This window comes from Vanrija albida (assembly GCF_041260175.1).
Source record: "Vanrija albida strain AlHP1 chromosome Unknown contig_1, whole genome shotgun sequence".
Lineage (NCBI taxonomy): Eukaryota > Fungi > Basidiomycota > Tremellomycetes > Trichosporonales > Trichosporonaceae > Vanrija > Vanrija albida.
In genome coordinates this window covers 1,769,063-1,795,030 of record NW_027191420.1, presented here as the reverse complement: position 1 = coordinate 1,795,030, position 25,968 = coordinate 1,769,063, and the positions used below count along the sequence as shown (strand labels likewise).

Genomic DNA, 25,968 nt, shown 5'->3' with positions numbered 1-25,968 from the left:
GCACTCGGGGGGCTGCGTTGCTCCTGACAACAAGGACGGCGGCGTCGACTGCTGCATGCATCAAACTCGTACTTCATCCGACACAAACTTGCGACAGACAGCCAGCAGACAAAAGTGTGACCACTCCGTGACATTACTTTGCCGCGGGTGCACGCACGACGCCGCGAGCCGCGAGCCGCCCCTCCTTCAGGCCCACCGACCCACGCGACGCCGACCCCCTCCCCTCCCCGACTTCCTCCAACTTCCTCCCTCTCCATCGGCACTCGACCACCACATCCACATCCACCACTCCCCGCAAAGGCGCATCACCGCCCCCACACTCGCCAACATGGCGGCAGACACGTCGGACCCGGCTCTCGCGGCCGCCGTGGCCGCCGTGCGCGCCGCGCCCGACCTATCACCCGCCGACCGGATATCATGGTGGGTTTGCTGGCTGCATCGGGGGACCGACTCCCTCTCGCCTGGGTGCCCGCCGCTGCTGGGCTTGGCACTGCTCGCACCGAGGCCGCCAGTGCGCGCGAGCCCGGGCGGACGTGCGGGCCCAGGCCACTGCGCGTGGCTGGCCTGCGCGATCGCCGGATCTCGAGCTCACACCACAGGCTCGTGTCGACGTACGCCGAGGGAAGCGCCAACGCGCTCGTGCTCTACGGCTCGGGCGGGCCGCCGCCGTTGCCCTCGCTCGCGATGGCGCTCGACGAGGCGACGGCCGCAGAGCCAGTCGCGTTCGGGTACGCCAGCGTCGGCGGAAAGGGCCTGGTCGTCGTCAAGATGGGCAAGGGGGTCGGGTGAGTGCGAGCTAGTGGGGTGCAACTGACGTCCCCAGCGCCGTGCGGCGAGGTAGGCTTCTGATGCGATGATGACTCACACTGCAGCCAAGGCGATTGTCCACTCGCGCGCGTTTGCCGCGCTCTTTGTGAGCCGCGAGCTTCTGGCCCTGCTGACGCGCCGCAGGAATACACCGCACTCGTGACCGTCACATCGGGCTCAGAGCTCACAGACGACCTGCTCAAGGCCAAGCTTGGCCTCGACTCGCTCGACGACCCGGCGCAGGACGCCGGATCGCACTTTGTGACAGCTGAGGGGACTCCCAACCCCGACGCTCCGCAGGGAGTTGCGGCTGCGTTGTTGTCGCAGCACGCGCCGCTGCCCTCGGCACCGGATACCGCGCCGGCGCCGGCGCCCGCGTCGGCCCCACCACCACCACCGGAGCACTCGCTCCCGGCAGGACCGATAGTTGACCTGGCCGCGACACCGCCGATCGACACCGCACCGGCGACGTTTGACCTCGCGCCGGTCCCGCGCTCGCCAATACCGTCGCCCGCACCTCCTACGTTGCCGGCGACACCGCCCCGTCTCACGCCGTCGCCGGGCAGTGGGAGCTCGAGCCCGAGACTGCGGGACAGAGGGCCGACCCCGCCCATTCCCGCGCGATCGGCGGCAAGACGAGCAAGCAGCAGGGATGAGCCCCCACCGCCCATCGCATTACCACCTATCCCGGAGAGCTCGGCGGCGAGAGACATGGCCCCCTCCATCAGCCCCGCCTCGCCCACTTTCGGAACTGGGTTCCCAGTCGCGCCAAGGTTACCGGGCGAGCTGAGGAACCTCCATGCTCGCGGGCCCTCGCTCGACCCGCAGGCGGCGCTCGACGCCTTGACGGCACACCTTGATGTCCCGGCCCCAGGACCACCTCCAGTGACTCCACCACCGCCAGAGCCGACTATCGTCGAGGAGCCAGAACCTGCGGCCATCGACCCACCACTGAGAGAGCGCACTGTATCGACGAGCAGCCGCGGTACTCCGAGAGAACGCGTCATGTCTGGCGACAGGCCCCGACTGCGTGATCGGCAGCCGTCAGATCGGCCCATATCTGAACGTGAAAACAGCCTGGAGCCGGTACCGGAGTCTGCTCCGCTCGCGACGACGTCGGCCCCGCCTCCTGGCATTCCTCCACCAGTGCCGGAACATGATGTCCCGCCAACACCTGTCGATACACCACCAAGGCACTCGCGGGATTTCCGTGACTCGGACAGCGCGGGGACTGAGAACCGTCTGTCGCGTGACTCGGCCGGCAGGACGAGAGACTCGTTCGGCGTCAGCTATGGCGACCTGCGACGCTCGTCCCGCGAGCCTCTGTCCGGCAGCGACTCGAGGCGTACGAGCGACGCTCGGAGGGTGTCCCGGGATACGATGGGTGTTGAGCGCGAGCGCGCCTCACACTACTCCGCAGCCGACTCCCGAGCGTCCATGTACTCTGCTCCGGACTCTCGCGCCTCGCAGTACTCGACCGGTGACCCTCGCGACACTCGCGTGTCAAACTCCAGCGATCCTCGCGACACTCGCGCGTCACACTCCAGCGACCCACGCGTGTCGCAAGTGTCCCGTACCTCGACGGTCGACTCTCGGCGCTCGTCGCGCGACTATGACTCGATGCGCCGCGCGTCCGGCTCGCGCGAGAGCTATACTAGCTCTGCTTCGCTTGGCAAGCTCGGCGCGCACTCGATTGGAACACCAAGACGACTAAGTCGCGACATTGCCCAGTCGCCAATTCACCACCGCGCCGACTCTCACAGCGCCCACCCGCCTATCTCAAGCGCAAGCGCACTGCATAGGAGTTCGCGAGAGGCTCTGAGGGAGGCTTTTGCGGCTGGAGCAGGAGCAGGCTTTACACGCTCTGCCATTCCTCGACGTGTCTCACGAGAGCGGTTGAACTCGGCACCAGAGAGGGCACCGGGAACGCCAAACCGCGGCTCACTGAATACCCCACCCATCCCATCGACCTTCTACCCAGCATCACCTTCCCCATTACCCCCTCAGCAACCACCACCATCGGTACCTCTGCCACCAGTACCCTCCACATCACCGTTACCCCCGCGACCGCGTAGCCGCTCGTCCTTTGGTAGGAATGGCCCTCCCCCGAGCCCTGCCCCTGAAGTCCCTCTCCCACCTATTCCCAAGGCTATCCCTGCCTCAGTCCTGGCAGCCAGCGCCGCCGTCGTCGGTTCAGTATCGTCACCAGAACCAACCTCGTCGGCGCAGATGGAGCCTGCCAATCCCGAATCTGGCACTCTGGGCAGCTCTCTCCTCCCCGAGGTATCCCCTCAGCTGCGTACCTCGCCGGCCTCGCCGCTCGCCGAGGTCCTCCGTTCGCCGGCCCCTGTCCCCATCACTATTCCTCCATCGTCCACTACCCCCGCTACGCCGTCTACGCCCCAGTCGCCAACATTTGGATCGCCGACACCGACCAAACCGGGCGTTTCAGCACGCAAGCCGCCACCACCAGTCGACGCAGAGCTGCTGGAGGCCGAACGCAGACACTCTGTGCGCCTGAGCAAGCTCTACCAGCTGCCTGACGCCGCGGCGGGCACAACGACCATTTCAGAGCTTGGTTCTAACGTAACCGGTAGTGGCCCTGGCACACTTTCGTCACGTCGTGCAGCCGACGCCACCTCAGCAACGAAACCTTCACCGGCTCTCAGCGACGACGCTACGCGTCATAGCGTGCCGCTGTCACCTCCGTTGTCATCGCCGGGAGCATTCTCAGACGAAGGCCCCGGAGCTATTGTCTCGGTCGCAGCAGGGCAGCTCACCCCGGCGCAGGTTGCGACGGCGCGTGTAGTTGACATCTCCAATGGCAGCCTCACGCCGGTATCAGAGCCTATTGAGAAATTCGACGCAGCCAGGCCGGCGAAGATCACCACCGAGGCCGCGGCCCCGTCGGTTCCTGGCCCCGTCCCTGGCCCTAACGACGCGAACGGTGTCGCGCGGCCCGTATCCAAGGACCGTGCCAACGTTCCCGCGACCGACGACGAACGCGTCCCAATCGTGCCGAAGCCGCGCAAGTCCAGCGTGTCTGAGGCGGTCAACCGCGCCAGGTCTAATAGTGCAGCCGCGGTTGCTGCCGCGTCTGCAGCTACTTCACCCAACCTCACTCGCTCACCTCTCCCCACCACCCATCAAGCTCCCGCCCCCACCTCGTTGCTTGAACGTGGTGGATCTCAGACATCCACCAAGAGCGCAAAGTTGCGACACGTATTCCGGTCCCAGCGCTCCAACGGTGACCTGCGCGATCCCAGCTCCGAGTTTGGGGAATTCTCGCCGCCGTCATCGGACCAGAACCACGGCACGATCCCTCCCTCACCTAGCGCTAGTCGTCTGCGCACAGCCTCGCTCACCAAGGTGTTCCGTCGCAAGAAGGAGACCCCGCCCGCGTCTCCAGCCTTCCGTGGCGCTGGCATCAGCAGCGACGACATCCACCCCGAGCCGATTGGCCTGGGATTCACTCTCGGCATGCACGCTCCGAGCGCTTACCGCACGCCTTCTGGAGGCATCGGATACACGCCTCCTACGCATAAGCAGGGAGGTGCGGCGCCGCTGCCCAACATGTCGGCCGAGGCGGCGCTGTTCAGTGCCAGGCAGAAGAGTCTCGCGGCACACAACGAGGCCCACGAGCTGTGGCGCAAGCAAGAAGAGGAGCGCAAGGCCAAGACCAAGGCCAGCAAGTCGAGGGAGGATGTGCTCTCGCAGAGCTCTCACAGCCCCGAGGCGTCGGTGCAGCTGAGCAGCCCAGAGGACGCGCAGCCGACCCAGGTCCCGGACCCTATTCGAGTTCCCGACGTCGCTCACCAGGTCGAGGCCATCCGACGTGACGCGGCACCCCCGCCCGTGCCTGAGAAGAACGGTGCTCGCGTGGAGCAGATCACAGCAGCGGCATCAGCGGCCAGACGGCACCGCAAGGCCGCACGCGACTCGTCCGAGGAGTCGCCGCCCATGCCGAATGTCGAGGCCGAGGCCAAGGCTGCACGCGCCGCTGCGGAGCGCGCTGAGGCCGAGGAGGCTGCTCGTCTGGACGAGGAGCGACAGCTTCGCGAGGCCAAGATCGCGTCTCGTGTCGCGCGCGAGGCCGAGGCCAAGGCGCGGGCTGCGGCGAAAGCTGAAGCGCAGGCCAAGGCCGAGGAGGAGCGCAAGTCGCGCGCCGAGCAAGAGGCGGCTGTTCGGGCCGAGCAGCTGGGCGAGCAGCAGCGCCGACGCGAGCTCGCTGCGGCTCGTGCCGCCGAGGTTGCGGCCCGTGATGCCGCTGCCGCCAAGGCCCGCGAAGAATCGAGGGCGGCGCAGGGCAACAACGGCAGTGCGGGGCCCGTCTTGCTGCGAGGTGTAAGTGCAGTGGCAACCGCTCTGGCAACAAGGCTGACACTGGCAGTGGGTCACGGTCCAGACGATGCAGAGCATGACGTGGCGGCGGCGATACTTCCACCTGCTTGAGCACGAGTTACAGATGTTCAAGACGGACCACGAGGCCCGCCCGATCACTGTTGCGACGTTGAGCGCGGCGGCCAAGGTGTCGCACACGTACGAGGAGAGCCAGGTGCAGGGGAGCTGGAAGCTGCGCTCGGCGAGCGGCGAGGTGGGTGCTGGGGTGTGAGCGAGGCTGGCGAGGCTGACGCGGCGGCAGGAATACTTTATGTTTGCCGACTCTGCCGAGGACAAGGAGACGATTCTCCACGCGCTGACTGCGGCCATCACGGCGGCGTAGGCGGGGGTGTGGGGGGTGTGGCGTGTACGAGGTGCGGCGGCGATCAGATCGATCAGAGATGATCTGGCAAACGACGGCATTGGCCATCATAGAAGCGCATGCATGGCTTGGGATTGCAGGGGGCGGGGTTGACGGCTGGAGTGAGCGGAGTGAGCGGAGTCGAGAGACGAGTGTCCAGAGCCGATGTCGACTCGTCCCAGCGCGTCTCGCGTCGCCATCGCCCCCAGCCAGCTCTACACGCGAGTGTGTGCGCTCCCATGGAGGACGGCACACGCACACACACGCGACGTAGAGCGGCGTGGGTGGGCTGGGGCGGCGTATCGCCGTAGTCGAGCCAGCGCCAGCGCAGCCAGCACTGCGGTGGTGCGGCGCTGGCCACGCCGCTCGCCGTCGGCGCCGGCAGCCGCAGCGGCGGACCCCACGGAGCGGCCGCAGCCCCCGGGGACTCGTACACGGCCCAGGACGAGGCCGAGGCCAGACAGGTGACGGGGTGGGCGTCGTGTCCCACTGCAGCCCACGTCCGGTCGGGTCCCTGCTGCGGGGTGGTAGATAAGCCCCCTGGAGCCAGCGGGGTACGGGGTGCTGCGGTGGTCAGCGCTGCTGGGGTGCGTCTCACCGCGGGCGGGGCTCGTCGTCACCGCCAGGCCGGCCGTCGCCATCGCGCGGGGGGACTCCCCCCCAGCCTGCCCAACGTACCGCGACCAACGTGGTTGAGCGTTCGGCCACCCGAGCGACGACCACGAGCTCGTGACCACCCCCCACCCCCGCCACCACCCCCGCTCCCCCCCCCCCCCACCCGCGCGGGCCCTCCGAAGCCGCGCCTCCGCCACCGCGCAGACCGCCGGCCCGCGCGCGATTGCCGTCGGGGCGGGGCGTGCGCGGTGATTCACTGGTGGGGGCGGGGCGTCGGCCGGCGTGGGGGCGGGGGCGGGGGAGTGCCGTCGTTGCGTCGTCGCTGTCGGCCGTCCTCGCTGCGGTGAGTGCTGCCAGTGACGCGCCGCCCAAGTCCCGCCGCCTACCCGCCACGACCCCCATCGACACCCCCGCTCCCAACCCCCCGACTTGAGCCCCGCTCATCCTCCCCCGACGAGCGGGCGACAGAGCGCCCCGCCCCCGCCTCGACTCCCCCCGCTCGACTCCCCCCTCGACGTCCCCGCCACCGCCCGACCCCCGCCAGCCCCACTCAGACCCACCGTCGAACCGGAGCACCGCTGCCCCCAGCACGCACCTCGCACGCACCTCGCATCGACTCGCAGCTCACCAGTGACCACTTCCCCCCCCCCTCCCCCCCCCTCGTCGCCGACCCCTTGTGTTTTTTTTTTTTTTTTTTTTTTTTTCCCTCCCCGCCTGCTTCGGGAGACCATCGCACGCGTTCGAAGTAATCGGGTTCGATAAGGGCCCGGGGTGCATGGGCGCCTGAGCATTCCCCAGTTTGTACCACCCGACGCTTCGACCCGGCCCGCGCCAACCGGGTCGACCGGGTCGCCACACCGGGTCGGGTCAGGTCAGTCACATGACTTTGCTGAGGCTCTACGAAATGCGCGGTGCATTTACAGATATCTCGCGTTCATTTCCGAGGCACAGAGTGGGTCTGGCGCACGGCTAGAGCTAGCCGGGGCAAGCACAAGGACGAGGACGAGGCTCGTCGGAACGGCGAGCTGGGACGCCGCGCCATCGTGACGTGGCACCAGCCAGGTCGCCCTGCTCGGAACGAACGCTCGGAAGGCTGGGCTCGGATCGGGTCAGTCACCTGCGTCCTCGAGCGTCGTCACTCACACGGTCCAGGGGGCCCAGGGCAAGTTGCGGCTCCCCACCCCCGCCATGCCTCGGCATGGACGGCACCCAGCTCTTGGCCACACCCGGCCGGGCTAATCTACACGCCCTCCCGCCAGTCAATGCCAATCAACGCGGGGGCATGATCGACGGACAGTGTCCGATAAGACTTGGCGTCGCTAGGCTACGGGCGCGAGGTCGCAAGTGGGCGCTGTGGGATGGGGGGCTGTAGTGCGAAGTGAATCGAGTGCATCGAATCGAGACACCACGCTGCGTGTGACTGGGCCCGCTGGGCCAGTCGAGCCTGCCCCAGCGGGGCAAGCATGTCGCACTGGTCGGTTTGAGTGCCCCACACTCGCCGCAGCAGCGACGACGAGCACGCTGGCACGCTGGGCACGCCCGAGCCAACATACGTCGCCACGTACTCGCTCGCCCCGCTGGCGGCGGCGGCGCGGCGCCATGCTGCCCAGTGCACCCCGGGCGGTGTGGGCCACCTTGGGGAACGCTTGCTCCTACTACTGCTCCTGCTGCTCCTGCTGCTCCTGCCTCTCTGCTGCTGTTCCGGGCCGCCTCGCTACCTAGGAACAGAAAAAACTAACCGTGCATAATCCCAAGTATGCGCCGCCGCACACTGCCACCGCCCGCCCGGGTTTTCGATTCTGTGGGGCGGGTGGGGGGCGGCTTGAGACTCCGGTTGGCAGTTTACCGGGCCAGGGCGGGCCACTATCTGTGGCTGTTGCCGCATCGACAGCGGCAACAAGTGGCAACCAAAGGGCCAGAACCGTCTCTGACTGGCTGGACACGACCGACGTCCACCGGCAACAAGTCTATAGCCGTCTCGACGCTCAGGGGTGCCTAGGAACATCGGAGCGGGCCCCCTCTCGGTAGCGGCAGCGGTGCGGCGATTGTGCTGGCTCTGCTGCGAACTGTCCTTCGTGACGACGCCGCAGACGGGACCCTGCACCAGCCGACGACTGTACGTTACGGTTCACTCGTCTCGTCCTCGTCGCGCTCGTCGTCGTAGGTTGTTTTGCCAAGCAAGCAGCTGCCCCACCCCACACCCCACCCACCCACGTCTACCCACCCACAGACAATCAAGGCCCTGGCACATGGGACCCGGCTATTGCTCGAGCGCGCACCGGGGCAGGCGCTCTAGATCGCGAACGGGCAGTGTCGGAGCAAGTCGCGACCCGAGCGCATGTGCCGTGGGGGTCGGGGTCCAGTGTGCCAGGGCGGGAGGGGGAGATGGGGGCGGAGGCGAGGCGCAAGGCAAGGCAAGGCAGCAGCGATGGGCGTTCCGGCGTTCCGCCACTGATGGGTCGACGAGGCGTCGAGGTATGGGTGGGTTGCTGCCTGCTGCCCGCTGCGCTGCGCTGCCGTGAGAGAATGTGAGAGCCTTCTGGCATCGTTGGTGCCCCAGCCAGCCCCAGCCCGCCGGTCCGACCCCCCTCGAGAAAGATATAAGAAGGCCCCATCTCGACGCTTCTTGTCTCCTCACCAAGCCTCCTCTCGAGCATCTCTCCACTACTACTCTACCCAACCACCCCAACAAACAACCCACCAACAATGTCCAACGAGCAGATCCCCAAGGTCCAGCTTGCCGCCGTCTCGGACGACGCCTCGGGCTTCACCATCAAGGAGATCCCCGTTGTCCAGCCCGACCAGCTCGAGCCCGGACGCGCTCTCGTCAAGATCCTCTACTCGGGTGTCTGCCACGTTAGTAGCGACCGTCTCTCCTCGCTATCATCCTCTTGCTAACCACCACCTTCAGACTGACCTCCACGTCATCAAGGAGGACTGGCCCGCCAAGCCCGAGCGCCCCTGCATCGCCGGCCACGAGGGCTCGGGTATCATTGTCGCCATCAACGACCCCACCTCCAAGCTCAAGGTCGGAGACCGCGTCGGTGTCAAGTGGATCGCCCACTCGTGCAACCAGTGCGACTACTGCCTTGCCGGCAACGAGCCCCTCTGCGCCGAGGCCAAGTGCTCGGGCATCAACGCCCAGGGCTCGTTCCAGCAGTACTGCCCCGCCTACACCTCGCAGCTCACCATCATCCCCGACAACCTCGACATGGCCGAGGCCGCCCCCATCCTCTGCGCCGGTGTCACCGTCTACAAGGCCCTCAAGCGCTCGGGTGCCCGCGCCGGCCAGTGGGTCGCCGTCCCCGGTGCCGGTGGTGGTTTGGGCTCGGTCGCCATCCAGTACGCCAAGTACATGGGTCTCTCGACCATTGCCATCGACACTGGCGCTGAGAAGAAGGCCCTCACCGCCAAGCTCGGTGCCTCGGCCTGGGTCGACTTCAAGGAGCACCCCGGAGACGCCATCATTGCCGCCGTCAAGGCCGCTACCCCCGACGGCCTCGGCCCCCACGCCGCCATCATTGCCTCGCCCAAGCCCGAGGCCTACCTCACCGCCATGGAGTACATCCGCCCCTTCGGCACTGTCGTCGCCGTCGGTCTCCCCCCCGCCGGTGCCTACGTCAAGGCCGACGTCTTCTTCACCGTCCTCCACAACAAGACGCTCACCTCGTCGTACGTCGGCAACCGCCTCGACTGCAACGAGGCTCTTGCCATTGCCGCCGCCGGCCACGTCAAGACCCCCATCAAGGTCGTTCCCTTCAAGGCCCTCGACTCGGTCTACGAGGAGATGGCCAAGGGCACCATCATCGGCCGTGCCGTCCTCGACCTCTTCGCCTAAGCGCACAGAGGACCAGCGCCAGCATGATTGCATCCATCGTCCGCGCGCATCATCACTTGGGCTTTTTCTACGGGTTGTTTGACGAGAGTGTTTCAGGAGATAAGCAGTAAATCAAAAGGGATGCAGAAGTAGTTTCTATGCGGGCGGCACAAGCAGCGGCCGCGAAGCGGGCGCTGGTGCTACAATGCAGGCGCTGAGGTGCAGTAGCTAACGAGTCGAGAGGGAGTGGGACTGACTGCTCGACCCATCGCACCCGACACCTCCCCCACCCAGTCGCATCGGAACAGCACCTCGGAAAGATCGACGTTCGGCACATGATTGGGCGGGTGGGGGACGGCGCAATATCTTGGCGCGTATCGTCGCGATTTGCGGGCTAAGCGAGGCAAGTGGCCGAGGGGGGAGGGGCAGGCGGGCAGGCGGCGCGGACGCCTCGGAATCGATCCCACGCCCCCGAGTGGGTATTGTTCGCCCGCTCCCAGCTCCCACACGCCCACGGCAGCCCAGCAGCGCGGCATCCGCCCAGGCCCGCAAGCACACGCCCCAGCCCGCATGCGGCGCCACACGCCAGGTGCGGCCATGCGGCCAGGTGCTGGCCGGTGCAGCGGTCGGTGCATCGGCCCGCCGCCGGCCGAGCTAGCCGAGCTTCCCCAGCAGCGGCGAAATGGCCACGTGGCTGCCACGGACATGGCCGGTGGGAATCGGTGCGAGCGCGGGATCAAAGTGAGCATTCGTTACGTAATGGAGATTGCATACCGGTAGGTCACGTGGTTTGCACGTTTGAGGTCACGTGGTTTGCAGGTTGAAGGTCACGTGGTTTGCTGGTGTGAGGTCACGTGGTTCGCAGTGCTTGATGCCACGTGGTTCAGCCGGCCTCGGCGAGCCGAGCATGCCGGGGACAGGTCGGCGCCGATAGGCGTTTGGTGCGAGGTGTGGCGGCTTTCGCACCTGCGCCGCTGGCTGCAGGTGTCTTGCCTGTCTTACCTACCCTTGGGCATTCATTTAATGCCGCCTTTCGCGAGGCAGGCTCCAGAGGATTTGGGTTTAGGCAGGACAGGCTTAATGGCTTTGCAAACCCTGCACTCTGCGCCAGTCCTTGAATAGAGCGGCGGCGGCAAATGCTCCGGCTGCAGCTCGCGAGGCCATGACGCGGGCATCTGCGCCAAAAGCCAGTCTACAAAACCGACATTACACTCTACACAACCCAGTCTGGGATCTGGCATTGCCCGAAATGCACGTACCCACCCCTCACGCCGGGGTTTGGTGCTGCATTGTGGATCGAGCCTGACGTCCAACCTGTGATGGTGTATGGCACATGCTGGATGCGGGTGCCGACGCATCGCGCCTGGCGCATCTACCTATTACGAGCAGGATCAATGAGAAACGAAGTGCGCCGGGTGGGCTAGGTTGGTCTTGACGGCGGCGGCAGTCACCTATATCTAAGCATCAGCCCTAGCACCCCCCTAGCGCGCCAAGCCCGAGCCAGCGCACCGGCTCGACAGATCCAATTGCCCCATGCAGCTTGGGAGCCGCGGAGCACTATGCACGCCTAGCGCGGTTTGTCCAAGGCCTCGCCCATCCCACGTCAATCGCCATGTAAATAGGTTGCCTCCCTGCCTGCCTGCGTGGCCATTCATTCAGTCCTGCCGCCACAACTGACTCAGGTGCAGGCGCGACAGCCGTGTCTTGGTTACGCTCAGGCTCAGGCTCAGGCTCGACCCAGCGCGCTAGTGCACACTAAGCGCGCACCAGAACTGTTGCTCTGTTCCTGGCCTCCTGGTCGTTTGGTTGCTGCGACAGTGTGCCGGTCCCGTGCCGTCACTCCCCCTCGTCTCCTCGTCTCAGCACGCAGGCAACCACCGTCGTGTGCCGTCGTGACAGAGCGCCATGGCCAATTGTCCCGCAGATCAGATGGACAAAAAAAAGGGAGTGTTGCCATGCATCCCCTCCCCCTCTTGCAGCGGGAGCTGTGTGTCTCGTCTGGGCACGGATTGACGCCTCGGCCCCTGTGCCCCTGTCGAACAAACATCCGCGAGTAGGACAATGGGCCCTTTGGCCCCTCCTTCCTGAGGATTCTCAAACATGCTTCGCCCATCGTGGCGTGCCTCGGACCGTGCGCCGCCGCGGCGTGGCTGCTGCCTGCTGCCTGCTGTCTGCTGCTCCGCTGCTCCTCCTCGGCTCTCTCCTTCCTGCCACCCACCTCTACAAAGCCGCATGCCACAGATTGATTCAACACAACCAGGCATTCCGCCTGCCGGCATGACGGGCATCCACGGGCGGGACGCGGCCATGGCCAGTAGGGCCGGCTCAAGGCCGCAAGCCCCTTCCTGCCAGCTCTCCCCCCATTCCATGCGCTCCCACTTGTCACACACAGTGGTGCCTGTCAGCTCCATAGACCGCCCGTAGCCCTAGCCTGCAGCCTGCAGCACATCCCCTCACCCAACGCGTCGCGCAGTACTCGCAACTTCATGTTGTCGTTGGTTGACATTTCACAACACTCACCACCTGCCCATTATGATGCTGACGAGGTCGCAGCTGCGAGTCATCCTCATCAGCACCATCCTCACACCCCTCTTCCTCTTCTTCGCCTACCCCAGCCGCAGTAGCGAGCCCAGCACTGGCCGGTCAGCATGGAGCTGGCTCCTCCCGTCCGGCGCGACCTCCACCGGCGCAGGTAGCAGCTGGAGCAGCGGCAAGGTCGACGACAACACCCCGCGCATGTCAACGGTCATCAACCACGCGCCGGGCTTCACCATTGTGGAAAACGTGTCAGTCTGATAGAAGTAAACCGAGACACTGGCACTCACGCACACCCCAGGTACTGGAGAAACTACACCTACTACTTCCTCACCGACAAGCCATGGCACGTCCCCCAGCTCAAGTTAATCGCAAGCACGATGAACCTCGACAGGTACGATGGCCCGAGGCCAGACGTGGGGGCCAAGATCCTTGCCGTCCGCAACCGAGCCATCGACTCGCACATGGATGAGACACGCGAGCTCGGCATCAGCACGACACCAGAGGCAGCCCTCGAGGTCAGCAAGGAGGCAGTCGAGGTGCCCGGAACGCATGTGAGTGCCGAGTCGTGGCGCACGGTTGCTTCTCGGTGGCGCTGACGTCCGTCCCTAGTTCCTCCTCAACGATGCCGATTGTGAGCAGTTGATTGACTTGCCCCAGGCCTGGTCCATGCGCTGACGCTGATACGCCCAGTCATTGGTCACTACTACCACTTTATTGGCGAGACGTTCCTTGGTGCATGGCGCATCGTGCAGAACTACTTCTACCAAACTGGCAAGCGCATCCCCCCATTCACCAACATGGGCTTCCTCCGCTCCTACGAAGGCGACGAGCTGCCAGGAATATCACAGGACCGGATGTGGCAGGACCACGCCGGGGCCAACAAGTTTTTCCTCAACGCATTCTTGTGAGTCACTGAGCTCTGTGCGGTACTGACGTGCCAGCCCAGAGATCAAGATCCAGACCCGTCTCGACTGGGAGGACATGGCAGCCACAGGAGAGATGTACCGCTTCCCGCTCGCCGTTATCGGTGACCGTTACGCTGGCCACGACGGCCCCTCGGCGTCGTGGAAGCCTTGGGGTGATGTCCTACGCCTCCCCGTCCATCCGACCTGGTTGACAGAGCTGCGTGACCGTGTCGTCAAGATCAAGAGAGGCCGCAAGCCGCACGTCCTCTACCTCACGCGCCAGGACACGACCCGCCGCCTTACCGACCAAGACCACTCGGCGCTCGTGTACCAGCTCAGAAAGCTCGAGGAAGACGGGCTCGTCCAGCTCACCATCAAGACCTTCACCGACGGTGACAGCTTTGTTGACCAGGTCGTAAGTGCGTCAGCATGTGCCATATACTGACACCCAGGCGCTTATTGGCACGGTCGACTTTTTCGTTTCCGTGCACGGCAACGGCCTGACGCACACGCTCTGGATGAACTCGGGCAAGCATCGCGCCGTGTTTGAATTGCAGGTCAAGGGGTGCATCATTGTAAGTGGCGGCGGGCTTTTGGCCGTGAGGCAGGCAGCCGACATTGCTAACCATCAAAGACGGATTACAGCCCGCTAGCTATTGCTGCCGGCGTGCAGCACTACCTCGTCACCGACGACATCTACTGCACGCCTCACACGTGTGCCCGCCGCGGGTGCAAGGAGGGTGTCAGCATCAACGTGCCCAACATCAAGGTCAAGCCTACCGTTGTGACGGACAAGATCCGCGAGCTTGTCGCCGAGTACAAGTATGACTGAGAGGTGGTTTGGTGGCCTTGTCCTATCTGTGTATCATGATTTGTGATGTCGAGGGCCGAGGGAGGAGATGGACACTGCTAGAGCTTGGTGTGGTGTGGGGTGCTGTCGTTGCTGTTGTAGCTGCCATTGTGGCAGCTGGCTGGCTGGCGGGACCAGATCTACAGATCTGCTAGATAGATTGTGTGGATTGTGGATGCAGTGCGTGTTTCATTTATCACGTGACGAGCAGTCCAGTCAACCGCTTTGGTGCCTGGCGGTGTCGATGGCCGTGCTGTGCTCGTGCAGGCCGGGGCGCGTGCCGCGCCGCGCCGCTCATGCACACTCTTGTACATCCGCAATGCACGCTTCCTTGTTGTTTTTCTCTCCTCTAGACTATATTACCTCGTCTTGGAGCAAGCGCGGGAGGGCAGCGACACGATCATCGCCCTATCACTTCTTGACTTCTCTTCTATTCACTCACCTCGCCACTCCGGTCACGCTCCGTCACCTTGAGCCTTCTCTCGCCACTGCCATCAGCCGACACACACGCGCCCGTCCACACACACACTCGCACCATCACTTCTTTCCGGCCTTCTGCCTGCTCACCGATCGCCACCCACCATGGCTCCGCTTCTCCGGCCAGCTGACTCGTAAGCCCTCCATGACACCAGCAACCAGCTCACACGCCAGCTTCAACTCGTCGTCGGCGACGATCAAGCCCGACCCCGAGGAGCGCGACCGCCCGCGCCTCAACCTCGGCGGCGTTGGTGCAGGCCTCGGAGCGACGGACAGCATCGGACGAGAGTTCGAGTCGATCATGGGCGGGCGGCTCGGCGTGCTCCAGAGCGACACGGGGGTCGGAGACCAGACGCTGCTCAACCGCTACGTGAGTGGGCTTGCAGCGCGGCGGCTGACGGCAGCTCGACGACTTTAGAAATCTGTCCTCCGAGGCTGGAACAGCCGGCACGATCGACCCCGCAGCGGCGGGCCTCGCGCGCCAGCCGTCAGAGTTTAACCCGATGGCCTTCCTCAACGAATCGACGACGAGCGACACGTTCTTCGCCCAGGTCGGCCTCGACCCGCCCTCGGGCTTCGTGCCACCCGAGACGCCAGCGGCTGCGGAAGCGGCGCCAGAGGAGCCCGCTTACCGTACCCGCTCGGCTTCGGCCGCGAGCACCCACACGATGTCGAGCACGGATGTGGACGACTCGGGCTTCTACACGACCGACATGGACACGGATGACAACTCTGTCGCGGGAGACTTTCAGCCTTCGCCGTCTCCGCTCTTGGAGATGAACGGGCTGAACATTGGCTCGACTGGCGTGCCCTGGGGTGGGAACGGCGTGCCGAGGACCATTGCGCCGAACGCTGAGGCGCTGGGGTCGAGCGCGGCGAACGCGGGGGCGACCGCTGGTGGGTCGAGGCGGCTCGGCGCCAAGCGCAGCGTGCGCAACGTCGACGGCTCGGATGTCGAGGAGCAGCGCCGCATGGACCGGCTGGAGCGTGAGTGGAGTTGGTGACGACTGGGGCTAACGTCCAGACCGGAGGAGCATCAACCGCCGCTCGGCGCAGAAGCACCGTCTGCGACGCAAGGAGGAGCTCGAGACTCTGACGAGAGAGATTGCCGAGCGCGACACCAAGATCCAGACGCTGGAGAAGGAGCTCGCCGTGACCAAGGCGCAGCTGGCACAGTTGGCCAGCTTTGTCAAGGAGCACCTCCATGTGCGCGACAGAGCCGCGGCCGCGGCCGCCGCTGCCCCCGCCTCGACCTCATGAGTATAGAGACAAACGAACGATTGAAGCCAAAACGATACCGTCAAATGTCAAGCGTCAATACCAGACAATCTTGGGCCCCGCCGAGCCGGCCGGCCGCCGAGCGCCGAGTCGCGAAGGACTGTGCGCGTGAGGCTTGTCAAGAGTCGCCTGTTACTTGTGCCGCAGGTGGTTGAGTCGCCGAGCCGTATGCAACGTGTGGATGGGTGTGGGTGGGGATGTGGGTGAGTGTGGCGGCGGCAGCGGCGCGACGCGTGCAGGGATCTGCTGTGTTGGAGGCGCTGCCGTTGCGCCGTCGCGCCGTCGCTGGGGGCGCCGAGGAAGACGAGGAAGACGAGCAGCAGATGGGTGGATCGGCGAGGGCGCGGACGCGGACGCGTCAGACGCCCCCACCCACCGACGATGCAAACACGCATCGACCTGACGTTGCATCCACTCACCACTCACTCACTCACCATGCACCTGACGCTCTCGTTCACGCCGACGACGCTGACGGCGGCGCTGTGGGACGGGCTCGAGTCTGTCGTCGAGCTGTCGGCGGCCTTCCGCACGCTGGGCACGGTACGTGCGGGCGGCAGCGAGCACTGACAACAGGACCAGGCCTCGACCGCGGCGCTGCTGCACGCGCTCGGTAAGCCGCCCGCAGCGAGCCCACTAAAACACCAGACACGACGCTGCTCAAGCTCGCAGCGCACGCCGACCTCGGCGCCGTCTTGACAGTCAGCGGCGCCGTCCCGCACCCGACCGCGCTGGCCCCCGGCCCAGCCTTCGCCAGCTCGCGCCTCGACCCCGCCCTCCCCGCCGCCGCGCAGCTGCCGGACCTCGCCATCGCCGACCCGTTCAGCCCCACCCCGTTCCCGGGCGGTACCGCGCCGCTGGGCTACGTGCTCACCACCGTCCTGCTGCAGCGCGCCGGCGCCGCGACGCCGCAGGAGCGCGCGATGACCGCGGCCTTCGTGGGCGCCGAGACCCGCGCACCGAGCGCCAGCGCGGCAGACAGCCTCGGCCCGGTCGGGGCGTACTGGCGCGAGCGGTTCGGCTTGCGCCGCGCGCGCGTGCTGCCGTGTGAGTCGCCCCCCTCCCCATCCCCCAAGCCGCCGCGGCTGACGCACGCCGCAAGTCCTCCCAGCCGCCCTCGCGATCCGCCTAACGCTCTCCCCCCGCGCCGGTGACCTCGTGCTCGCGCACGGCGCCGACGTCGACTACGCCGTCGCCCCTGCCCCTGCCCCCGGCGGCCTTCCCGAGCTCGTAGGCGCTGGCACCGTCCACGTCTGGGCCGACGCCAATGGCCCCGCAGCGCGCCGCCTCGTGCGCGACAAGTACGCGAATGCAAAGTGGGACGTGCTGGCGCACCTCGCTAGCATCCTGCCGGCCGGCGGCGCGATCGGCCACGACGACAAGTGCTTTGCCTTTGTGCGGTGGGTAGCTGGGCAGAGCGAGGCGGGGTGAGGCTAATGACCAACCAGGCCGTACGCCGCCGCGCCTGGCACGACGCGCTTCGAGCTCGGCGCGCCCGTGCCCGAGTTCCGCGACCTGCGCGCCAATTCGAGGTGCGCTAGTCCGTGGGGCAAGCTGACGACCAGGTGTGTCCTCGAGTCGCAGGTGCTCGAGCTGCGGCGCGAGTTCCCCGGCCCCGTCGGGCGCGTGCTCCTCGTCGCGCGTGACCTCCAGTGCGTCGGCGCGCAATGCACCACTGACGGCCGCAGCGCGGCCATCGCGCCGCTCCTCGCGGCCGTCTTCAACGCGGACGTGCACATCGCCGACGCGGACGCCGACCTCGCGTCGCTCGGCGCCGCGATCGTCGCCATCGCCGCTAGCCGGCGCGTGCCCTCGGCCGAGAGGGAGCGGCCCCCGACGCCGGGCGGGAGCAGCCCGCTGCCGTCGCCCCCGCGCCCTCCGAGCCCGAGCAGCCCGGCCGCGTCGTCGGACGCCGGCGAGGGCTTCGCGCTCCGTCTCGCGTGTTCTGCGCCTGACCGGTTCGAGGCCGACATGTACGCTGCGCTCGGGGTCGAGTTTGCGCGCCTTAGGTGGGTTTCGGCGCGGGCTCGCTGACAAGACAACAGCGTGCTCGTCGACCATGGCATGGTGGCCCCCGGCCGGTTTTAGCCCAGCACCGAGCTGTATCTATTTGTGTACACGGACAGGCCCGGATTATTGCCACACACGACGACGACGCGACGCCACAACTGTAGCCACAACTGCACAAGTTCGACTCACCATCCGAGCTGCGACATGCACCTCGCCACAAAGCAAACACGTTCGCGGCCACGCCCGCACCACGCTCGCCCGCCCGCCCACACCCCCGCCATGAACATATAGTCACATGCTAGTGTAATGCAATAGTGTGTGTGTGCGTGTGATAGTACCAATGAGACTGCGAGACCCAGTATGACCCAGAGACCAAAGAGAAGCAACAAATGACCAAGATGATATGCGGGCGTGAGGCGTGAGAGAGTAGGGAAAGAGAGAGAGAGCTAGGGGGTCGTGTCCGACGCCGACGACGTGGCCGTGGGAGTTGGCGCACCGTCGTCGTCCTCGTCAGCCGCGGCTGCGACGACGCCAGGTACGACGGCCGCCGACAGCAGCAGGCTCGGCGGCATGATCTTTGGCCGCTCGTCGCTCGTGCGGCCGCTCAGCCGGCGGCGCGACTGCGCGACGGCCGCCGAGCTGCCAGTGTAGTGCGGGCTCGTGGCCCACCCACCGGGCGGGGGCGGCAGCCCAAGCAACGAGTTGTGCGGGACCGAGCCTCTGCGCGCGAGCAGGGAGGGCGGAATCGGCGCAGGTAGCGGCGCGTGCGCGAACGCGATCGGGGCGCCGCGCCGCGGCTGGGCCGGCGCGGGCGGCAGGTATACCGGGCCCGAGAAGCGCGGCGAGGTCGGCTGGGTCGCTGGCAGCGGGGCAGCGGGGCGCAGGCTGGGCGACATGGACAGCGTGGGCAGCGCCGGCGTCGAGCCCGTCGCGATTGGCTGCGGGCGGCGGAGCTGGGCCTGGGCCTGGGGCTGGGGCTGAGGCAGCAGAGTCTCACGCTCTGGCCCGGGGAGCCCGGCGGCGAGGCGCGAGATCTGCCCGCTGGCAATGGACCCGCGGCGGCCGAGCGGGGGCGGGCGCGGGAAGAAGGCGGTGGACGTGGACACTGCACGCGCCGACACGACGCTCGCGAACGCCTTGTGCTGGTGCGGCGCCGACGCTGGCGGGCTGCGGCTGACGGTCGGGGCCGCGGGCGACGAGCTCGCCGAAGACGCGACGGGGTACTCGAACGCGCCGAGCTCTGCCGTCGGCGTCGAGGTCAGCGGGGGAATGTAGCTGTCGAACGCGGCGTTGTCGAGGGCGAGGGCGGCGGGCGCCGTCGCGCGCTTGGCTGCAGGCGGGGCGCGGCCACCAGGACCAGCAGCAATCGGTATCGGCCGCGAGGGGGCCTTGGCGTCGTCTACCAGCGGCGGCTCGTCGTCTCCGCCCGCGAGCGAGAACGAGATGTGCTGCGGCAGGTCGAGGTCCGGCGTGAGCAAGGGGTACGGGCTGCTCGAGTGGCTGCTGCTGCGGCGCGAGCGCGGCCGCTGCCCCGGCGGCGGCGGCGGCGAGTCGGCCCGTTCCGGCGGGGTCGGGGGCGCGGGAAGCGGCGGCATGCGGCTGTGCGCGGCTGCGACTGCGGCTGCGCCGGTGTGCGTGTGGTGAGGGTGGTCGGGGTCGGGGGTAAGGTCGGGCGTGTCCCAGTCCAAGTCCATGCTGGTCGTGGGTTATATGTGCCAGCTGAGCTGCGTGCGTGCGTCGATGCAGTCGCAGTCGCAATCGCAGTTTCCGTCGTCGCGGTCGACGACTGGCCAGTGGGAAGATGTGCGCGTGTGTATGGGTGAGAAGGTGTGGCCGATCTGGCCGGCAGCCTGGGGTGGGCCGAGGGCGGCTGCTGCTGGACAACGAGTCAGTTGACAGGCCAAGCAACGGGTCGCGCCGTGCGTGCGTCGTTCGTTTGTTCCTTCGTTGGTCGAGGACAGACGCCCCGCCAAGCCTGCTCAGCTGCTCACCTTGCCCGTGTAGATTGGGTGACCCGAGTCGAGACGAGCCGTGCCGAGCGCCGTGTGCCGTGCCGCGCGTGTGCCGCCCGCTCGCTCGCCGCTCAGCTCGCCGCCCGCCGCCCGCTGGGCAGACTACTGGAATACGAGCGAGAGATCTGATCCGACCGCTTGGGCTCGGAAACAAAACGGCGGGCGCGGCAGGCACGGCGGGGGAAGCGGGCGGGGGGTTGGGCGGAGGTGGGTGGGGGGAGGCGGAGGGGGGGCGAGACGAGGTGGGCACGAGCTGCAGTCACTTAAGTACTCTCGGCGCCGGAGTGAGCAAGTGAGCACGCCAGCCGGGGCGTCCGTGCAGAGGCGGCGGGTCCGAGCGGCGGCGCGGGGAGTGGGAGGCGGTGGGGGAACCGGCGGCGTAGCTGCACCGCGGAGGTTGCGTTGCTCAATGGCAAGGTCAATCAATGGATAAGAGAAGAAGAGAGAGTCGAGTCGATGTCGCGATAGCCCTCTTCACTCACGCACTCGTCGCGCTCCGAGTTGCCGCCGCCGCCGCCTCCGCCGCCCGCGCCGGTCGCCCCCCTCGCTCGCTATTGTTCGCCAAAGTCGCCGTCAGGGCCGCACGGCGCCGCCCGCCGCCGTCTGCCGCCGCCACGCCCTGCCCAATGCGACCATTTTGCAGCACCGTCGATCCGTGGCGCCGCGCCAAGGCGCCCAAGGCGCACCAGAGATTCACAAGTTCGGCCCAGTTTGGGCATCGCGACGAGCGAGGTGACTACGGCCGCCGCCACTCTGCGCCGTGGCGCAGGCGAGAGCTCACGCCACGACGCAGGGCGTCGTTCCAGCTCTGCTCGAGCCTGCTTGCGACCTCACCCCCGCCTCTGGTCGAGGCTGAATAGCGAGCGCGCAATTGACACCCGCTGGCTGTTGCCAGTCTTGGCACTGTATGCATTGCAGCTGCGAGTAATGTATGGCCGGCTCGCCGCTCAACCCCACTCGTACCTCTCCGCAGCGGCCCACCCCCGAACCTTGGCGACCAACGTGCGGCCGCCGTGCCTAATCGCACCCTTCCAATAAACATCAGGCGAGATTAGGCCGATCGCACGCCGGCCCAAATGGACATGGCCAAATGGCGGTTTAGCTCATGCCCGAGCTACTTCAAACGCCGGTGCGCGGGCCCGCGCGGACGCGGACGTTGGTCCGCATCGGTCCGCACGCTCACGACACGTGCGAGCGACTCACTCGGCTCTCTCGGCTCACTCAGAGGCAGAAGTGGCACTGTGCACAGGCCAGGCGCCTCCGCCACGCCCGCACGCCGCAGCGACGAGTCCAGCACACGCCCAGCGGACGGTTACTGGCGGCACAGAGGTATTCTCGTCGACGACGCCACGCGCCCGGCGCCGACCGCCGTGGCGCAGCAGTGTTGATCCCACCAAGTGGGCTATCTGCTCCCCTTCGCGGGGCGAGCAGACGCGTGCCCCGCCACCATACCGCCCACGCCCACCGCCGCCCGGCGCACACGCCGCCCGCCACCGCTCGCTCCATTCCGACACGGCGCGCGCCGGGAATCTCGGCGCCCGCTGAGCGGTGCTGGCTGGGCGCTGTGGAAGAGCGCTGCTGCGCTCTGCGCCCGGCGGTGATGACTCTGCGGCCACCGACACGACCTGCCACAACGCACCAGCCCACGCTTGTCGCCACACGCACAAACCCCACGCTTATCGCCACATGCACCAACCCACGCTTATCGCCACACCGCATCCCCTCCTCCGCCCTACCAGTACATACACATGCAATGCTCTACGCCTCTACTGAGCCGCCGCTCTGCGCCTCTATTGCGCCGCCGCGCTGATCCCCGCGCTCGCCTGGCCCTCGACCCACCGCCGCCAGCCGCCGTCCGCTAGAATCTCGCGCACCCGGCTCTGCAGCCAGTCCGTGTTGCCCCACCAGCCCCAGCTGGCCTGGAAGCGGCACCAGTCGACGAGCGCCGTCTCCCAGTGGCGCGTGAACTCGTCCCAGTCGTACGCGCTGCCGTTGTACTCGAGGTACTTGCGGAGCAGCGCCTCCTCGCCCTTGCCCATGCCGCGGCGCTTCTCGCGCCGCTTGTCCTCCACCAGCAGGCCAAGCGGCACGCTGCACGTGAACAGCTTGGCGAGGTCGCACACGCCGAGCCCGAGGCCGACGTACTGAAAGTCGAAGAAGGCCACCCTGTCGCCCGCGGCGCTCGCGAACAGGTTCTCGCTCTTGACGTCGCCGTGGATGAGCGACTCGAAGGCCCGGCCCCGCGGCTCGAGGAACAGCGCCGCGAGGCTCGCCGGGGAATTCCCCGCGCCGTCAACCTCGGCCAGCACGCGCCACTCGCCGCGCCCGCGCTGCAGGCTCGCGAACTCGCTCATCCGCGTCGCGAGGTACGTGTACCCTCCGTTCAGCCAGACCTCCTTCTTCTCCTCCGTCTCCACCAGCGGCGGGCGGACGAAGGCGGCGAGCTTGCCCCGCCCGTATCCCCGCGAGGCAGAGTGGAACCGCGCGAGCCAGAGCAGCGCGGCGTCCACCTGCCGCTCGCTCAGCTCGCCCCGGTGCTCCCCCGCGACGGGGTAGCGCTGCCTCAGGTCCTCGAGCACGGTGGCGACGGCGCCGTCCGCGCTCGTGGCGAGCACGCGCGCGACGCCGACCTCTGGAGGCAGGTTGAGGGCCGGCACGACGGCGGCGTAGAAGTGCTGCTCGACGGCGTAGCTCAGCATCTTGCGCCGGTGCCCCTCGTCGCTGGACGAGCCGTCGGGCGGCGCCACGAGCTTGAGGATGAGCGGGTGCTTCCCGCCGCTGCCGTCGACGGCGGTGAACGACGAGATGCTGCCGTACCCCGCCCACAGGGTCTGCAGCGTCGTGAGCGGGCCGGGCGTGAGGCCGAGGGGGGCGAGGAGCGCGGCCGCGACAGCGGCGGGCGAGTCGGGGTCGGCGCTGGAGGCGCCTGCTGCGCGCCTGCTCCGCTACGGGTCAGCGGCGGGGGGGAGTGAGGGCGTACCTTGCTCATTGTGCGTGGAGGAAGTTGCAGTGGTGTGTGCGGTGATGGCGGCGACGAGATTGTGGTGCAGGCGAGTGGAGGCCACGTGGCGAATCTGCTGCCCAGCTCTCGACCCGAGCTGCGCTTGCGGCGTCCTTGAGCCACCTGGTGCAGTGCCGACAGCGCGGCAATGTACGCAAGCCCGCAGCGAGCAGCATGATCTAAGTATCGAGTATCTCCGGCGGTGTAGTGGTTATGCAGTGGCATGGTGTGTATGGGTGTGTGCCACGGCTCATAACGCAGCGAGCGGCTCAAAACCCAACGGGGTTTCTACCCCGGGGCGGGTGGCTCAGTCGGTAGTTGAAAGCTACGATTGTTTCACCAGGTCCGGGGCCACATGCAAATAGGTCGACTGTTCGAGTCACCGCTGTGGCCTGGCACCCAAGAGGGGGTCGAGAGGCTGGAGGCGAGCTCTTTTTGCTCTGAGACATTGTGTCGCTTTTGGACCGTGACGCGTGACATCACCTCAGGCTTCGTTGGGTGGCACAGTGGCACCCATCTTCCCCGACAATGCCCAACCCCCTGCACCTCTCCTCCGCCATGGGGGCGAAGTCCAACAGCTCCAACCACGAACCCGAGCTCACCGCAGCGAGGAGGGGTGCATGTGCAGAACCCCCACCAATCCAAGCGCACACATCCATGCATTCGGCCCGACCCCCGCCCGGGCCGGCCGGTCAGCGCCGACCGGCCGACGCGCCATCGTTATCTGATAGCCTCGCGCGCCCGACAGATGGCAGGTATCGCATTCTGCGGCCGACAGTGCAGCGCCGTGTCGTGCTTTTCTTGGTCTTGGCGAGGGGCCGAAGCAGACTTAAAGCGGCAGTGGCCGGGCACACCACCCCCCCATCACAACCCCAATGCCCCTCGTCACGCCTACCACAGACGCGCGCCCCGACCCCGCTGGTGCCGGGCCCACCCCGCCGCCCGCGAGCCGCGGCGCCGCGCAGATGGACGCCCTGCGTACGTCCCCCCTCCCACCGCGCTGACCCCAGACACCGTCTTCACCGGCGCGCGCGTCTACCTCCTCTGGGCGTGAGTCGCCCCCCGCCCGCCTCTCTGACGCCAGCGCCATCGGGCTCGTGTTCTACCTCTACTCGCTGAGCTACAGCACGACGTATGTCTGTACGTCGCGCCTGTAGGGCTCGCTGACGCCAGACGCGGCGTTCGCGACGTCGAGCTTTGGCGCGCACACCGTCGTCGGGACGGTCGCGGTCGTCACCGCCGTGCTCAGCGGCGTCGTGCAGCCCTTCAACGCGCGGGTGGGTGCGCCAAACGACGCAGCTAACCCCAGGTCGCCGACCTCGTCTCCCGGCCCGCGGCGCTCGCCCTCGCCCTCGCGCTCTACACGCTCGGGTACGCGCTCACCGCCGGCGCGCGCACAGTCGCCGCCGTCGTCGCTGGCCAGGCGCTCTACACGCTCGGCACGGCAGGCATCTACCAGATCCAGTACCTCCTCCTGGCAGACCTCACGCCGCTCAAGTGGCGCGGGGTCGCGATCGGCGTGTCCTCCCTCCCGATGGTGCTCAACGCCTTCGTCGGCCCGTTCATCACAAAGGCCGTCGGCGCGCTCTCCGCCAACGGGTGGCGCTGGGGCGTGAGTGGGGTCTGGGGGCAAGCTGACGCCAGTACGGCATGTTCTGCATCCTCATGCCGGTCGGGGTGCTCCCTGCGGTCGTGTTGCTTGCATGGGCGCAACGCAAGAGCAGGGGGCCGGAGCAGGGCAGGCAGGTGCTGGGGGTTCGTAACCTTACCGCGACGCTCGCGCGCGGCGCCACGCTCGCCGACGCGCCAGGCCTCCTCCTCCTCGGCTTCGCGCTCGCCCTCCTCCTCCTCCCGCCGACGCTCAGCACGACGGCGAAGGGGGGCTACACGAACCGTACGTCCCCTCCCGCGGCTAGCTTACCCCAGCGTCCCTCATCGCCATGTTCGCCGTGGGCGGGGTCCTCCTCCTCACCTTTGTGGCGTGGGAGCGCGTCGCGGCCCACCCCATCCTCCCGCGCCGCATCATGAACCGCACCTTCGTGCGTCGCCCCCATCCCACCCGCTGACCCCAGCTCACGTGCACGGCCATCAACGCGCTCTACTACCTCGCAACGTACCTCTCCGAGACGTACTACCTCTCGTGGGTGTACGTGCTCAAGCCGGGCTGGTCGGACGCAAAGTACGCCATGTTCGGCAACGCGCTCGTCGTCACCCTATGGGGCGGGACGCTGCTCTCGGGCGCGGTCCAGCGCCTGACGCGGCGCAACAAGCCGCTCCTCCTCGCCGGGCTCGCCATCCGCGTCGTGTAAGCCCCCTCCCGCGCACCGCTGACAGCAGGGGCGAGGGCGTCCAGTTCCTCACCGTCAACGGGAACAGCAGCGACGTCGCCGTCGTCTTCTCGCGCGTGCTCATCGGGCTGGGCGGCGCGTGCCAGTACACGGCGACACAGGTGGCCGTGCAGGCGTGCGTGCCCCACGCCGACATGGCCGCCGCACTCGCGCTCCAAGCGCTGGCTACTTACATCGGGAGCTCGGTCGCCGGCGCCGTCTCCGCCGCCGTGTGGAACGCCCAGGTGCCGGCACGCCTCGAGAAGTACCTCGGGGACAGGTATGACGCAGCGCAGCGCGCCACCATCTTCGGCTCGATCATCGCCGCGCGCGCGGCCGAGCCCCACGCCCTCGTGGTCCGCGCTTACACTGAGAGCTTGCGGCCCCTGTTCGCTGCAGCCCTGGCTTTGGCCGGCGTCACCTTCTTCCTCGGCTTTGTGATAGACGACATTGTGCTCGGCGACACGCACAACGCCGTCGAGGACAAGGTTGTGCGCCTTGGCCGCGCCGACGCGGACGCCGAGGAGGGCCGAGTCGAAGGGGAGAAAGAGGCCTGGGGTCACAAGTAGCCTGGGCGGGGGGAGGCTGGGGCT

At 67.2% G+C, this 25,968-nt stretch overlaps 8 protein-coding genes across 8 annotated transcripts; 6 read left to right on the top strand and 2 right to left on the bottom strand.

Annotated features, from left to right (window-relative positions):
* Positions 1 to 328: 328 nt before the first annotated feature.
* On the top strand, positions 329 to 5,530 carry Q8F55_000743 (uncharacterized protein; the record flags this gene model as incomplete). Its single annotated transcript, XM_069349394.1, has 7 exons — positions 329 to 420; positions 600 to 785; positions 824 to 837; positions 873 to 913; positions 952 to 5,151; positions 5,198 to 5,401; positions 5,450 to 5,530. The coding sequence occupies 7 exons, from the start codon at positions 329 to 331 to the stop codon at positions 5,528 to 5,530; spliced, it is 4,818 nt and encodes a 1,605-aa protein (XP_069212938.1).
* Positions 5,531 to 8,869: 3,339 nt separating this feature from the next.
* Positions 8,870 to 10,001, top strand: ADH1_1 (alcohol dehydrogenase; the record flags this gene model as incomplete). Its single annotated transcript, XM_069349393.1, has 2 exons — positions 8,870 to 9,019; positions 9,075 to 10,001. 2 exons carry the CDS (start codon positions 8,870 to 8,872, stop codon positions 9,999 to 10,001), a joined length of 1,077 nt encoding a protein of 358 aa, XP_069212937.1.
* A 2,511-nt stretch (positions 10,002 to 12,512) lies between these two features.
* On the top strand, positions 12,513 to 14,255 carry Q8F55_000741 (uncharacterized protein; the record flags this gene model as incomplete). Its single annotated transcript, XM_069349392.1, has 7 exons — positions 12,513 to 12,766; positions 12,817 to 13,069; positions 13,128 to 13,149; positions 13,209 to 13,422; positions 13,460 to 13,838; positions 13,876 to 13,998; positions 14,058 to 14,255. The coding sequence occupies 7 exons, from the start codon at positions 12,513 to 12,515 to the stop codon at positions 14,253 to 14,255; spliced, it is 1,443 nt and encodes a 480-aa protein (XP_069212936.1).
* Positions 14,256 to 14,855: 600 nt separating this feature from the next.
* Positions 14,856 to 16,010, top strand: Q8F55_000740 (uncharacterized protein; the record flags this gene model as incomplete). Its single annotated transcript, XM_069349391.1, has 4 exons — positions 14,856 to 14,884; positions 14,925 to 15,120; positions 15,155 to 15,737; positions 15,775 to 16,010. The coding sequence occupies 4 exons, from the start codon at positions 14,856 to 14,858 to the stop codon at positions 16,008 to 16,010; spliced, it is 1,044 nt and encodes a 347-aa protein (XP_069212935.1).
* Positions 16,011 to 16,463: 453 nt separating this feature from the next.
* On the top strand, positions 16,464 to 18,113 carry Q8F55_000739 (uncharacterized protein; the record flags this gene model as incomplete). The annotated part of the gene is made up of 8 exons (XM_069349390.1): positions 16,464 to 16,568; positions 16,608 to 16,638; positions 16,674 to 17,072; positions 17,128 to 17,425; positions 17,474 to 17,557; positions 17,591 to 17,677; positions 17,714 to 18,034; positions 18,071 to 18,113. 8 exons carry the CDS (start codon positions 16,464 to 16,466, stop codon positions 18,111 to 18,113), a joined length of 1,368 nt encoding a protein of 455 aa, XP_069212934.1.
* Positions 18,114 to 18,481: 368 nt separating this feature from the next.
* Positions 18,482 to 19,729, bottom strand: Q8F55_000738 (uncharacterized protein; the record flags this gene model as incomplete). Its single annotated transcript, XM_069349389.1, has 1 exon — positions 18,482 to 19,729. One exon carries the CDS (start codon positions 19,727 to 19,729, stop codon positions 18,482 to 18,484), a length of 1,248 nt encoding a protein of 415 aa, XP_069212933.1.
* Positions 19,730 to 21,837: 2,108 nt separating this feature from the next.
* On the bottom strand, positions 21,838 to 23,036 carry GPI19 (phosphatidylinositol N-acetylglucosaminyltransferase gpi19; the record flags this gene model as incomplete). Its single annotated transcript, XM_069349388.1, has 2 exons — positions 21,838 to 22,992; positions 23,028 to 23,036. The coding sequence occupies 2 exons, from the start codon at positions 23,034 to 23,036 to the stop codon at positions 21,838 to 21,840; spliced, it is 1,164 nt and encodes a 387-aa protein (XP_069212932.1).
* Positions 23,037 to 23,923: 887 nt separating this feature from the next.
* On the top strand, positions 23,924 to 25,944 carry Q8F55_000736 (uncharacterized protein; the record flags this gene model as incomplete). Its single annotated transcript, XM_069349387.1, has 9 exons — positions 23,924 to 24,026; positions 24,059 to 24,098; positions 24,133 to 24,188; positions 24,222 to 24,325; positions 24,358 to 24,660; positions 24,693 to 24,942; positions 24,975 to 25,087; positions 25,121 to 25,353; positions 25,386 to 25,944. The coding sequence occupies 9 exons, from the start codon at positions 23,924 to 23,926 to the stop codon at positions 25,942 to 25,944; spliced, it is 1,761 nt and encodes a 586-aa protein (XP_069212931.1).
* Between the last annotated feature and the right edge of the window lie 24 nt (positions 25,945 to 25,968).